Here is a 15,494-nt window from a genome sequence, read left to right as displayed (position 1 = left end):
GCTTTGCAGAGGACAAAGAAATTGAAGAAATGTATGATGAAATAAAAGAAATTATTCAGATAGTGAAAGGAGACGAAAATTTAATAGTCATGGGTGACTGGAATTCGTCAGTAGGAAAAGTAAGAGAAGGAAACATAGTAGGTGAATATGGATTGGGGGTAAGAAACGAAAGAGGAAGCCGCCTGGTAGAATTTTGCGCAGAGCACAACTTAATCATAGCTAACACTTGGTTCAAGAATCATAAAAGAAGACTGTATACATGGAAGAATCCTGGAGATACTGACAGGCTTCAGATAGATTATATAATGGTAAGACAGAGATTTAGGAACCAGGTTTTAAATTGTAAGTCATTTCCAGGGGCAGATGTGGACTCTGACCACAATCTATTGGTTATGAACTGTAGATTAAAACTGAAGAAACTGCAAAAAGGTGGGAATTTAAGGAGATGGGACCTGGATAAACGAACTAAACCAGAGGTTGTAGAGTTTCAGGGAGAGCATAAGGGAACAATTGACAAGAATGGGGGACAGAAATACAGTAGAAGAAGTATGGGTAGCTTTGAGGGATGAAGTAGTGAAGGCAGCAGAGGATCAAGTAGGAAAAAAGACAAGGGCTAGTAGAAATCCTTGGGTAACAGAAGAAATATTGAATTTAATAGATGAAAGGAGAAAATATAGAAATGCAGTAAATGAAGCAGGCAAAAAGGAATACAAAGGTCTCAAAAATGAGATCGACAGGAAGTGCAAAATGGTTAAGCAGGGATGGCTAGAGGACAAATGTAAGGATGTAGAGGCTTCTCTCACTAGGGGTAAGATAGATACTGCCTACAGCAAAATTAAAGAGACCTTTGGAGAAAAGAGAACCACTTGTATGAATATCATGAGCTCAGATGGAAACCCAGTTCTAAGCAAAGAAGGGAAAGCAGAAAGGTGGAAGGAGTATATAGAGGGTCTATACAAGGGTCATATGCTTGAGGACAATATTTTGGAAATGGAAGAGGATGTAGATGAAGATGAAATGGGAGATATGATACTGCGTGAAGAGTTCAACAGAGCACTGAAAGACCTGAGTCGAAACAAAGCCCCGGGAGTAGACAACATTCCGTTAGAACTACTGACAGCCTTGGGAGAGCCAGTCCTGACAAAACTCTACCATCTGGTGAGCAAGATGTGTGAGACAGGCAAAATTCCCTCAGACTTCAAAAAGAATATAATAATTCCAATCCCAAAGAAAGCAGGTGTTGACAGATGTGAAAATTACCGAACTGTAAGTTTAATAAGTCATGGCTGCAAAATACTAATGCGAATTCTTTACAGACAAATGGAAAAACTGGTAGAAGCCGACCTCGTGGAAGATCAGTTTGGATTCCGTAGAAATATCGGAACACGTGAGGCAATACTGACCCTACGACTTACCTTGAAGCTAGATTAAGGAAAGGCAAACCTACGTTTCTAGCATTTGCAGACTTAGAGAAAACTTTTGACAATGTTGACTGGAATACTCTCTTTCAAATTCTGAAGGTGGAAGTGGTAAAATACAGGGAGCGAAAAGCTATTTACAATTTGTACAGAAACCAGATGGCAGTTATAAGAGTCAAGGGACATGAAAGGGAAACAGTGGTTGGGAAGGGAGTGAGACAGGGTTGTAGCCTCTCCCCGATGTTATTCAATCTGTATATGGAGCAAGCAGTGAAGGAAACAAAAGAAAAATTTTGAGTAGGTATTAAAATCCATGGAGAAGAAATAAAAACTTTGAGGTTCGCCGATGACATTGTAATTCTGTCAGAGACAGCAAAGGACATGGAAGAGCAGTTGAATGGCATGGATAGCGTCTTGCAAGGAGGATATTAGATGAATATCAACAAAAGTAAAATGCGGATCATGGAATGTAGTCGAATTAAGTCGGGTGATGCTGAGGGAATTAGATTAGGAAATGAGACACTTAAAGTAGTAAAGGAGTTTTGCTATTTGGGGAGCAAAATAACTTATGATGGTCAAAGTAGAGAGGATATAAAATGTAGACTGGCAATGGCAAGGAAAGCATTTCTGAAGAAGAGAAATTTGTTAACATTGAGTATAGATTTAAGTGTCAGGAAGTCGTTTCTCAAAGTGTTTGTATGGAGTGTAGCCATGTATGGAAGTGAAACATGGACGATAAATATTTTGGACAAGAAGAGAATAGAATCTTTCGAAATGTGGTGCTACATAAGAATGCTGAAGATTAAATGGGTAGATCACATAACTAATGAGGAAGTGTTGAATAGGATTGGGGAGAAGAGAAGGTTGTGGCCCAACTTGACTAGAAGAAGGGATTGGTTGGTAGGACATATTCTGAGGCATCAAGGGATCACCAGTTTAGTATTGGAGGGCAGTGTGGAGAGTAAAAATCGTAGAGGAAGACCAAGAGATGAATACACTAAACAGATTCAGAAGGATGTATGCTGCAGTAGGTACTGGGAGATGAAGAAGCTTGCACAGGATAGAGTAGCATGGAGAGCTGCATCAAACCAGTCTCAGGACTGAAGACCACAACAACAACATGTATATTCAAAAGGAAAACTGCAACCATGTCAAACTCACCCCTCTTACAGTTCTAGCTATATTGAATTAAATGTGTAAAAAAATATAAATATTTTGTAAATCCTAGTACATCATTATAAAAAGAAGAAAAAATTGGAAAAAGTCACATAATTTAATGAAGAAAGCAAAAATAGGATACAATACGAAATACGACAGAGATTCTTTTGATCCTTTCTGCAATTCTACAGTTAGCTTGGCCTTAAAAATGTTTCCATGGAGATAGTTTATATTAAACAAATCCCTTCCAACAGTAAATGTTTTGTGATCAGTTTCTCTCGTGTTACTGAGTATCACATGATAATCATCTCTGTTCTGTGTATTGCAATGATGAATATCTCTATTCATTATATCATACTCTACGATTTGTGGCCCCTGGCTGATTCTGCTTGGAACGTAACCCTCTGCATCTTTTTCTGTCCTCCCACCATAATTCTCTCTCTGCTCTATCCCAGTCCCTCTTCATGATACATTCTTTCTCTCCTACTATCCATCTGGCATTTGTTCTTCCTCTATGTCTCTTACTCTCGATTGCCATTTTGCAGCAACCTGCCAACACCCATTATTTTAACATGCCCATACCATATTACTCTTTTTTTTCTATTCACTATATCATGTTAAATATGTTCCTTTAAAAACATAACTGTTTTAAGAACATGTGCATGGTAAACTGTCAGCAAATTATACTTGAAAAAATCATGTGTTCTTCAAGTCAGACTGTGGAATTTACATCCCTTAACCAGGTAGGTAGGTTAGAGGAAGTTAGATATAGTGGGAATTACTGAATTATGATGGCAGGAAGAACAGAATTCATGGTCAGGTGAGTGCAGAATTATCAACAGAAAATAAAATAGGGGTAAATTTTTTAATAGTGAGTAAGATAATAAGAATGCAGATGAATTTCTGTGAACAGCACCACAATGAATACATTATCATAGTCAAGATAGACTAAAGTTCAAAACTCACTGCAGTAATATAAGTATGTATATGTCTACCAGTTCCACAGTTACATGGATTTCAAGAGCTCAGATGGCAAGCCAGTAATAAGCAAAGAGTTAAAGTTGAAAAGGTAATTGGAATATACAAAATGGGTGTACACAGGACAGAAACTTAAAGGCAATATTATAAAAATGAAAGGAAGGTGGAAAAATACCGTATACACATGAATAACCCATGCATATTTTTTAAAGATTTTAAACATGGCTGAATTTTTTCTCAAATTTAAGGATGAAAAACTGGAGTGCACAGATTAATTGTAGTGAGGTTGGTACTGCTCTGTTGCCAACAATAGGTCCCTTTATAATATAGTGTTCTCGCAGCCTTAGTCTGTAATGTGTCAGTAGCAAGTTAGAAATTAACTATTAACCATGTGTTAACTCGTTAATTATGGCTACAAGTTCTCATTATCACTTATACACAACTAAAGAAAAACTTGAAATTATTGAAGAAGCAGAGAAGACTGGTAGCTGTGCAGCAGCAAAAAAGTGTGATGTGAGTGAGAATTGTATTCATGACTGATGATAAAATGAAACATGGCTTTAAGAAATTCACTGTCCGCCCCCCCCCCCCCCCCCCTCCCATAATATACAAGTTGTGTTTGTGTGAGTGTGTGTATGTGTATCTATTGCTGACAAAGGCTGTAATGCCCGAAAGCTATAATTGTGTGAATCTTTTTATTGTGTCCATCACGACTCAGCATCTCCACTATATGGTGAGTAGCAACTTCCCTTCTCCTATATTGTCACATTCCATCCTGAATTTTCCGTTGTTTAATGTTGAAACCAATGAGATTTTTGGTGAAATTTTAAGCTTATATTGAAAGGCCAGGCTTATGGAGAATGAACGTGATGTATTTGCCACTGTAGACAAGAAACTCAAATTCACTATGATAAAAACTGAAACTGCCTATATGATTGTTTGGATACGACCAAGATCAGAGGTGGGCACAAAATTGTCATTGAGCCCTTCTGTCTACCACCAGACACACCTTTTGATGTAACTGTAAACCTCAGATCACTAGTAGATTAGTGCCCCAGTCATATTGTAATCATCAGTGCAGACCTTAATCATCCAACAGTTAACAGGATAATTAGAGTTTCATTAGTGGTGAGCATGATACGACATTTTGCAAAACATTGCTATATGCCTTCTCTGAAAATTATCTAGAACAGATGGTTTGTAACTCTGTTCATGATGGAAATATTTCAGATTTAATGGCAACAAATAGACCTCAACATAGTTTCTCGCATACCCCTTGCACTGGTGCCATGAGAACCATGTGATTGTGCGTGTGTCATTGATATCGTATAAAGTGCTTTGGTGTATCACGAAATCTTGAGGCATTCAAAGATGAGTATCATTTGCCAGCCTTGCCCTTCCAAATTCTTCAAAATAAATCTTCATGTGATTTCAATAGCCAAAGCTTCATCTGTAAATATGTGATGACTGCTATGTATTCTATTAATCAATGTAACAGAAAAAGGCAGCATAAATGGTCACAGGTTTGTTTAATCCATGGGAGAGTGTCACAGAGATACTGAAGGAACTGAACTGGAAGACTCTTAAAGATAGACATAAACTATTCCAAGAAAATCTATTAACAAAGTTTCAATAACTGGCTTTAAGCAGTAACTCTAGGAATATACAACAATCTCATCCATATCACTATCATGGGTATCATGAGAATAAGATTATAATAATTACTGCACAGAATCATTCTTCCCGCACTCCATATGTGAATGGAGCAGCAAGAAACCCTAATAACTGGTCAGTGGGACATACCCTCTGCCATGCAACTCACAATGCTATGCAGAGTATAGATGTAGATTTAGATGTAGATGTAGATGTCACAATGTGAACCTTAGCAGCAATACTTTAATCTTCATATATAAGATGTCCATGCATTTTCCAAATGACTAATTTGGGAAAAAACATTAATTTATTGTGTTAAATGGTTACCAGCTTACTAGATCATAATCAGATATTTACTAACTGTTGTTGCCAAAGAAACTACAATGTTTGTGTACAACATAGGAGAAAAAGGTACACATCTAGATTGAGGCACAAACACAAAATGCACAAACGCAAAGTAAATGACATCTTTGACAGTGTGGGGATAATACAATGTAAAAAAATAAAAAAAAATTGAACAATTAATAAATATAAAGGGAATAAGTAAGAAAAAAGTTTAACACAAAATTGGAGAAGCATGCCTACATAACAATTTATATTAATTAACAAAACCACTGAAATAAAATTATACTTGACAAAGCATAGAGAAACCAATTAGAAGAAAGACTTATCTGTTGTAATTAAAAAATATATGAAGAACTTAAGCAAAATTAATATATAAACAGAAATGAATAAATGCAGAAAATGGAAGAACGTGAGAGAACATACAGTAAATGCCATCTTTGGGAGTGTGGTGGTACTGCATTTTAAAAGATATATAGTTGAACAATATATTAATATAAAGGGAGCAAACAGAAAAAATATTAACACTATACTCAAATGCTCCCAAAGATGGCATGTTAGTATAATCTCTCACATTTCTCCAATTTCCTGCATTTATTCATTTCTGTTTATATTATTGACATTGTGTAAGTTCTTCATATATTCTTTATCTTTGGTTACAACAGATAATGTTTTATATTTCTTCAAGTGGCTTGAAAAGTACTAATTTTATTTTATTTCATTGATTTTGTTTATTAATATGTATTGTTATGTAGGCATGTTTTTCCAGTTTTGTCCTAGAGCTTTTTCGTATCTACTCCATTTATATTTATTTGTTGTTCAGGTTTTTACTTTTTACATTGTATTACTACCATATTGTCAAAGATGTCATGTATTGTGAATTTGTGCTTCAGACTAGATATGTAACTTTTTCCAATGTCATATACAAACATTGTAACTTCTTTGGCAATAATAGTCAGTAAATATTTCATGATGGCCCTTGCTGTTCATGTTGTATATGAGAACCCTCCAGAAAATATTTATAATAACCTTAGGTTTTTTTGCGATGGTGTATTTATATATAATGAAGTACCACCTGAAAAAAGGTGTGCAGATATTCAGTGAGATCTTGATGAGATTTTAAAGTGGAGTAATGATTGACAAATCACTTTAAATGTTCAGAAAAAACTCAAATAAATACTTGAGTGTAATAGTTGGTTTAGGTAAAGCAGGTGACAGAGTTTGATTGATTGGTAGGATACTAGAAAAATGCAGTCAGCCTACAAAGGTCCTAGAATATTGCTAAAATGAGTGGGAACCATACCAGATAGGACTAACAGAAACAAGAAGGATAAAGGTTTATTTGACCCGAGGGTGGGTGACAAAGTAAATGCTGAAAGAACAGATTTGCCAGGTGCTTGAATGTAGATGCAAACTATCTTGTGAAAGCCTACTTAGAAAGTTTCTAGAAGAAACTGTAAATGATATATATATAAAATAGAAACATACTCCTCCACCAACACACCTATATCACTCCCATATGGTTTGGGAAGACAAGATTAAACTCATTGCAGTTGGCACAGAGGCACTTAAGCAATCATATTTCCCACCCACCATACGTGAATGGAACTGGAAAAAACTCTAATAACTGGTACAGTGGGATGTACCCTCTGCCATGCACTTCACAGTGGTTTGCACTATATAGATGTAGATGTAAATATGGATGTGTAACTTAGATAAGGTATTCACATTTCACATGAATAGTTTGTGGTGGGATCTAGTGAGGGTTATGCCATACTATGTATCCTCAAAAGCATCTAACTCAATCCTCAGTATAGATAAGCATCAGGCAGTCTAAATGAACATTGAATAATCAGAGCCAATCATGGTGATGTAGGTGATCAGGAATGGCAGTACCAAAATCTCACAAAAAAGAAGAGCTCAACTTTGTCTCCTTAATTGCAATATATTCTATTTTGTATTTATTTATTTCTTATTCCAGTGATACATGAAGTGACAGTATCACAGAATATGAAATGTGTCATACATCTATGGTAGCACATAAAAACAAAACAAAATGATTCCATATTACAGTAAATGGTAACTTAGGTTCTACTACAGAAAATCAATTTTGAGAGATAAATAAATATTACAAAATAATAAGTGTTACAGGCAAAAAATATTGCAAAATATATGTTTACAATAAAGAATAGGATTACAAATGTAAATTTTTGCATATATTTGCTGTTAACAATACAAGAAATGCTAAACACTGTAGTTCAGGAACTCCTCTATCATATAAAATGATCCTTGTAATTGGAACTCCTTAAAGTTTTTTTAAACGAGAGTTCATCTTCTACCAAACACTTAATTCTTGAAGAGAGGACATTAAAAATCTTAAGCCAGTAAAATGGACTCCTTTCTGTACCATACCTATATTTACCTGTTCATAGAGGATATCATGTTTTCTTCTCATCTCATGACTATGTTACTTACTATTCAGTTTAAAAATAGATTTTTCTTTCCTTATGAAACACATCAAAGAGAATATATATTGCACAGTGGATGCAAGGATTCCAAGTTTCTTAAAAATATTCCTGCATGTGGCTCTAGGATCGACTCCACACATGATCCTTATGGACTTTTTATTTTTATTTTTTTTATTTTATTTATTTATTTATTTATTTTTTTGTGCACACAGTACTGTTTTAGCCAGTGATTGATTACCCCAAAATACAGTTCCATATGCCATAATGGCATGAAAATAACCATAATAGACTGAATTCATGGTTTCCATACATGTATAAGAAGAAACAATGCATAATGCATACGTTACTGAACTCCATCTTTTGTGTAAATCCGGGATGTGGTTTGACCAATTCAGTTTGCTTTCAATATGCAAACCTAGGTAATTTGAGGTATCCACCCTAGTTATCACCTGGTCACCATTAATGTTAAATCAGTTCACTGTTTCACTTAAAACCTTATTTGCTGTTTCCTCAAGTTTATCTACTACATTATCAATAAGTGCTGTAGTATCATCAGCAAAAATGGTGAATCTGCAATATTTTGCACAGAAAGGCAGATCATTTACAAAGATTATAAAAAGTTAGGGGCCCAAAAATGAGCCTTGTGGCACTCCACATGTGATAGTCCCCCATTCTGAAGATATTGGGACTACATTTTGAATATCCACTACAACTTTCTGTTTCTTGTTTGTCAGGTAAGAGTCAAGCCATTTCCCTGATGAACCACTTTTACCGATATGTGCAGCTTTTTGTAAAAGAATCTGGTGATTGACACAGCAAATGCTTTTGTTAGGTCACAAAAAATTCCAACCACCTTTAGTTTTTTGTTGATATATTCCAAGACCTTGCCAGCAATTGCTAATATTGCATCTTCTGTTGACAAACCTTTCTGAAATCCATACTGATTTTTGCAGAGGATACTTTGATCCCGGATATGCTTAACTATACTGGCATTAGTTTCTCTAAAACCTTTGAAAAACTTTTCAGTAGTGATATTGGCTAATAGATAGCAGCATCTGTCTTATCTCACTTCTTATATAAATAAGAGAGAAGGAAAGTTGCTACTCACCATATAGCGGAGATGCTGAGCTGCGATAGGCACAAGAAAAAGATTCACACAATCATAGCTTTCGGCCATTAAGGCCTTTTTCCGCAGTAGACACACACACACACACACACACACACACACACACACACACACACACACACACACACACAAGGGCAACTTGCACACACATCTGCAGCCTCAGAGAGCTGAAACTACACTGTGAGCAGCAGCATCAGTGCATGATGGGAGTGGCGTCTGCGTGGGATTAAGGAGGAGGCTGGAGCAGGGAGGGGGAGGGATACTATGGTGGGAGTGGCAGACAGTGAAGTGGTGCAGTTTAGACAGAGTGTAGGAGAGAAGGTGTGGAGGGGGGAGGGGGTAAGTAGTGGAAAGGAGAGAAATAAAAATAAAAATAAAAGAAATTAAAAGACTGGGTGTGGTGCTGAAATGATGGCTGTGTAGTGCTGGAATGGGAACAGGGAGGGGGCCGGATGGGTGAGGACAGTGACTAATGAAGGTTGAGGACAGGAGGGTTATGGGAACATAGAACGTATTGCAGGGAAAGTTCCCACCTGCGCAATTCAGAAAAGCTGGTGTTAGTGGGAAGGATCCATGTGGCACAGGCTGTGAAGCAGTCATTTAGATGAGGGATATCATGTTTGGCAGCGTGTTCAGCTACAGGGTGGTCCACTTGTTTTTTGGCCACAGTTTGTCGGTGGCCATTCATGTGGACAGATAACTTGTTTGTTGTCATGTCTACATAGAATGCAGCACAGTGGTAGCAGCTTAGCTTGTAGATCACATGACTGGTTTCATTCAGTGATGCATCAAAAATGTAGCGATGGACTTTACTTACATGGCTGCAGCAGTATTTTAATAATTTGTTGGAAATATTACAATTCCAGTAGAGTTTTGCTTTTGAGGGATTTAATAACTCTTTCAGTTTCTTGAACAGCGACTGTTGTTACCTTCATGTGTTGTCCTTATCTTTTGAAAGATTGATGGCTTCATTCATGGAGCCTTGTAAACCTATTTTTTCTGTTACTGGTGAAATATATTTGTTTAATGTGTCTGCAACTATTTTTGGATTGCTAACAAGATGACCCTCACTATTTATTTGGGTATTTTCACTACAAACTGCATATTTCCTTGTTTCCTTCTTTACAAAATTCAAAATAGTTTTTACTCTATTGCTTGAGTAATCAATTTCAGTCTTCAAGCACTTGTTCTTTGTTGCTTGTATGGTCTTATTCTGAACTTTATTGTAGAGTTTATACTGCATACTCCTACTGGCGTCATTTGATCTCTTGACTGCTGCATGTAGTTCTTTTCTTGTTTTACAAGAAATTTTGATGCTTTTAGTAATCTCAGGTTTGTTTCCATATTTTATCAGGTTTTCTCTCACTAATTTTTTTTGGAAATATTTCTTCAAAAAGTCATGTAACTTCGTGTAAAAAATATTAAAGTTTGAGTTAATATCAATTGCATCATACACAGGAGATCAATCCATTAGCTGTAATTGCTAATTAAAGCTTTCAATGATGTGTTCATGTATAATTCTAAAGTTTCTCGAAATGAAATTTTCTTTCATTTGTACATTTATTTGGTGTAGGGTGAGGAATTGTCCTTCATGATCAGAGAGGCCATTTATAATATTTTTCAGAGTTAAATTAGTGTAAATATCCTTATCTATAAATACATTATCTATTAAAGTGCTAGAACCAGCTGTAACACTAGTTGGAGTATCCACCTCTGGTACTAAGTCGTAACAGTGCATTAGATGTTCAAAGTCTGGTTTGTTTCTATTTTCTGTTAAAAAGTCCACATTGAAGTCTACCATTACAATGCTTGATTTAGTTTTCCTACATAGGTGGGACAGAAGTGATTCTGTTTGTCTCAGGAATACATTCAGATTTCCAGCAGGTGCCCTGTAAATAGCCAGTACAATAACTGTTGTACTATATGTTGTTAACTCAATGCCACACATCTCAAATTGCTGTTCATAAAAGTATTTGCTTCAATCTAGAGACTTATACACTACATTGTTTTTTACTAATATTACAACTCCACATTTTCTCATAATAGATCAACAGTAATGTGCAGCTAAACTAAAGTTCTCAATTTGTGGCATGTGGATTCCACTCATAACATGATGTTCTGAGAAACACAGTATATCAGGCTCACTTTCATACTTGTCTTTTAAATTTATTAACAACTGGTCTATTTTATTCTTGAGACTACATATATTTTGGTGGAATAAAGACAATGTTTGATTTTTGCTTACCCCTGCATTCGCATGATGTTTGCTAGCAGCGGCTTTTTCCAATACACTAGTTGATATTATTGCTTGAGGTGTGTAGAACGTATATTGAAAACATGAGAGAAATGTTTCACACAATTTAAAATCCTTTTCTCTTGTGTTACTCACCAAAAAAATGCTGGGTTTGCTTTCTGTTGCTTGTAGGACAGGCAACAATTTCTGCTGGAAGTGTTGATATTTCAGCTGTTTGGTCCCACCACTGATGATTCTCTTGCTTTTGACGATGCTGCTCTTCGCTGCTGAGACTGGTCCCATACTGGTACATCTAATTTTGCTGCTTGCTCTCTCTCTCTCTGTTCGCAATGATTTCATTTATCATTTTACACACAAAGTTTCTTCCTTCATAATTTAGATGCACTCCATGTTTGGTATGCTGGCATCTGTCCAATTTGCCTATATCAATGATACTACATTTTCCAAACAAAAAACAGTTTTGTTTTATTTTGATGTTAGTGTTTTGAATTTCTTTGTTGACACATGAGTGATACATTAGATCATATCTGTGTAGTAAACTTGCAACTATTGTATTTCCTTGTTTATTGTGTTCCAGGAACTTTTTTAGTTCCATTAGGCAGTTATTTCTTCATTTCTTGCAATATCATTTGCACCCATTGTACACACGACATAATCATTTTTTCCCAACATTTTATCATGTAAGTCGACAACAGTAATGTTTTTGTTGTTGCTTCTGGCTTCACAATAGCTGCTACGTTGTATTTTTTGTTTTCTTTGGAAAATCTCATCATGTTTTTCCCATCTCTGTCCATTAAAAATGAAAAAAAATGAAATGTCGTGTGGCTAGGGCCTCCCGTTGGGTAGACCGTTCGCCTGGTGCAGGTCTTTCGATTTGACGCCACTTCGGCGACCTGCGCGTCGATCCATTAAAAATAATACACTACTTTTGTGTTTGCACTGTTGTACAGTTTTGTTGATATTGCCTTTCTCATTCACCCCATTGCTATGTGGAGAAACGGCATGCTCAGTTTCTCACCATCACTGTTTTCCTTAATGCTGAACTTACAGCCTGTATCACCATTCTGTTGATAAAGTTTGTTTAAAAGTTCATGTTCCCTTACCTAAATCTGCCTCTTCATTCATGGATTTGGAAAGTAACAGAAAACTAATGTTAATCACTGAAATTGGGAGGGAAATGTTCAAATGTTATCAAGTATCAATAAAAATAAAAGTTACAGTAGTGTAATAAAAAAATGGAAGTTGAGGTTGAAATATCAACAGTTATGAAAAGGATAGATTGTTACTCATTGTAAAGAAAACACAGTGAGTTGCAAACAAACACAATGAAAAGACTGTTACACACTGAGCTTTTAGCCAAAGCCTTATTCAGAAAAGAAGGTAAACCACACACACATTCACACAAGCAGACCCACCTCACGCACCCATGGCTGCTTTCTCTCGCCAGACTGCCAGATGTAATCAACAAAGCCCCTATAATATTGAGATAAGTGAGGGAGATGAATGTTAGGGATGAGGAGCAACAGTAGAATATTATTGCATGTTACCTATGCAGCAGGCCATAGAATCTCACTGTGTTGTACCAACCGTGGCCGGTAGTTTTCTGCAAGGTCCTTTGTGGTCAACAGGGGTGGTGTGTATTGACTGTTCCAGTACACATACAAAAGTGAGACAGAATAACCCTACTGGGTCCTGTTTGGAACCTTAGTTCCAGCAAAAAAAAAAAAAAAAAAAAAAAAAAAAAAAAAAAAAAAAAAAAAAAAAAAAAAAAAAAAACTCACCAGTAAATTCTAAGGGAACTCTCCAGATCCATCAGGCTTCCATTACTCTTAACTGCCAACTAGTTCCCAGGAAAATATCTCTGCACTCCTAGTACTGTTCTTCAAACCAAGATGCTTCTCTAATGGATGCTGCTGTCATGGTGACTACCTATAATTACAGTTTGAAAAGCATTGCCATAAAATTACTATTGTCCAAAATTTCTCTTGTACAGGGTGCATAATGTTAAGTAATTTCTGTCTCACTCTCATATTGAGTTTATGCATAAAACTAAGAGGAAGGTTCCTTTCTTTTTAATTTAATTTATAATTTAATTCACTAATGAAATAAATATAGTATGCCGTGTTTCCTTATAAACAAGTCATCAGTCCAATTAGAAGTTTTAACCATACTTATGACACATACTGCAGCAATTCACTGTATTTTGTCTTTACTTTTTATCTAGATGTGTATTTATCAAGGATCATAAAGCCCCAGCATTTGATCCAAACCTTGAGTTTTATCAAAGTCAGCTTGCACTGGATCTATCAGTGAATGTGTATGAGAAAGGCTGTTGGGGCAGTTACCGGCATCTTCCCTTGAAGCCTCTAAAAACTGTGAAGACACCTCATGCAATAAATGTAGTGAAGACTGTTGGAGATTTATCTAGTCTTGCATGGCAGCAGGGAACCTTAAATCCAGATAGGTATGATATTTCTAATATCTTTGCAATTATCATATAATAAATTCTGTTTTTAAACTTTCAGTGAATTACACCATAAAAGAGAAGAAAGAAGGTTTGAGATTCAAGTATAGACATTTTTTGCAATATTGCCTCTGATGTTTTGTTGAAAGTAACATAGAAGCTTAGAAGTGAGTTCACTGTCTGTAAGCTCTTACTTTATTTTCTCAGTGCCCTAATTGAAACAGTCCATAACCCCCAGATTCAATATTATTTATTCTTGTTCACTCCTTTCCTTGCTTCTTTTAAAATGCAGCAGTGCAAGACATCACTATACAGACATTTGACATCAAAATAACAGATTTTGTGTGCACAGCCACAGAATGGAGTTCATGCCACTGTAAGCCTGAAATCAAATTGATCAGTCACTGTTCCACAATAATATGAAGATGCACAGTACACCAGTTAAGAGAAGTGTTAAAAAATGTATAAATCTCTAAAAATATCCCCTATGTTGTAGCACAAGGAAAGACACGTGATAAAACTGTAAAATTGTAAGATGTAGTCCTATTCACTTTGGTATTGCTGTACAACCAATGCAATTCACAATTTGGCTTTGTTATTGATGCCTCAGCTTTTATTTATATTGTGATGTGGTAGTTTTATTCAAATTTCACATTAATGTGTGTTTCAGGGATATTAATACTGATGAGATTGTTTTCATTTATTATTCTGCTCTCAACTTCCGTGACATAATGACAGCAACAGGTAGACTAGCATTTGATGTGGTGAACCCTGACAGATGTACACAGGTATGTAGCACTTTGAGCTTTAATGTTAATTTGACTACCACAGTTGTGGGTGTTTATATATCTTTTAAACTTACTTGAATATATACAACAGGACATAGTGAACTGTTTTACTCAGACAGCAGTATTTGATTTCCCCATTCTCTTGGCAAATGTTGTCAACCTACACACGTGTTTGTAAATATTGTGGAATGTGATAGCTTGAATAGCTTCTCAGCATTTTACATATTCAGCTAACAACCTAAAAAACAAGATGAAATAACCACAAATGTGTAACAAATATATCAGTGATAAGTAAATTGAAAATTTAGACATTGTCCAGCTCTGCATAAAGACAAAGAGAGAAAACCATATTTGTTGCCATAACTATTGCAGTTAATGTTTCTGTTACACTAAATCTGTATTTTTGTTAACACTTACAGGACTGTATTCAAGGTATTGAATTTTCTGGAAGAGACAAAAATGGTAGACGTGTTATGGGTATAGCAACAGGAGGAGGAGCCATGTCTACGATGATAAAAACGAACCCAAATTTTATTTGGCAAATACCAGACAACTGGACAATGGCAGATGGTGCTACAGTTCCTGCAGTTTATTTGACAGTAAGCTATGTCATTTTTCTCTTTTTTTGTTAGTTTTGCCATTGTTCTTATTTATATAAAAACACACACACACACACACCAATGCTTTCTCGTTTGGTGAGTTAAAGCATCTTTATTTTTCATATACATTTTCCCCACATGGATTGTTTCTCTCTTAAAAACAAAATTTGCCTGCAACCTAGATATCTTTTTTCTTTTTAAAGGAATTTGATTATTACTGAATGTACAGAATAAATCTTATAGTAA

General features: G+C 35.7%; 1 protein-coding gene across 2 annotated transcripts in view; it reads left to right on the top strand.

Annotated features, from left to right (window-relative positions):
* LOC126418869 (fatty acid synthase-like) overlaps positions 1-15,494 on the top strand; it is a 431,809-nt gene that overhangs the window by 245,898 nt on the left and 170,417 nt on the right. For both annotated transcript variants that reach the window (XM_050085866.1, XM_050085867.1), the window contains exons 23-25: positions 13,622-13,861; positions 14,532-14,649; positions 15,069-15,248. In XM_050085866.1, the coding sequence (XP_049941823.1) occupies positions 13,622-13,861; positions 14,532-14,649; positions 15,069-15,248 (538 nt within the window). The remainder of the gene's footprint in view (positions 1-13,621; positions 13,862-14,531; positions 14,650-15,068; positions 15,249-15,494) is intronic.

This window comes from Schistocerca serialis, chromosome 9 (assembly GCF_023864345.2).
Source record: "Schistocerca serialis cubense isolate TAMUIC-IGC-003099 chromosome 9, iqSchSeri2.2, whole genome shotgun sequence".
Taxonomy (NCBI): Eukaryota; Metazoa; Arthropoda; class Insecta; order Orthoptera; family Acrididae; genus Schistocerca; species Schistocerca serialis.
This window is presented reverse-complemented; position numbering and strand designations above follow the sequence as displayed.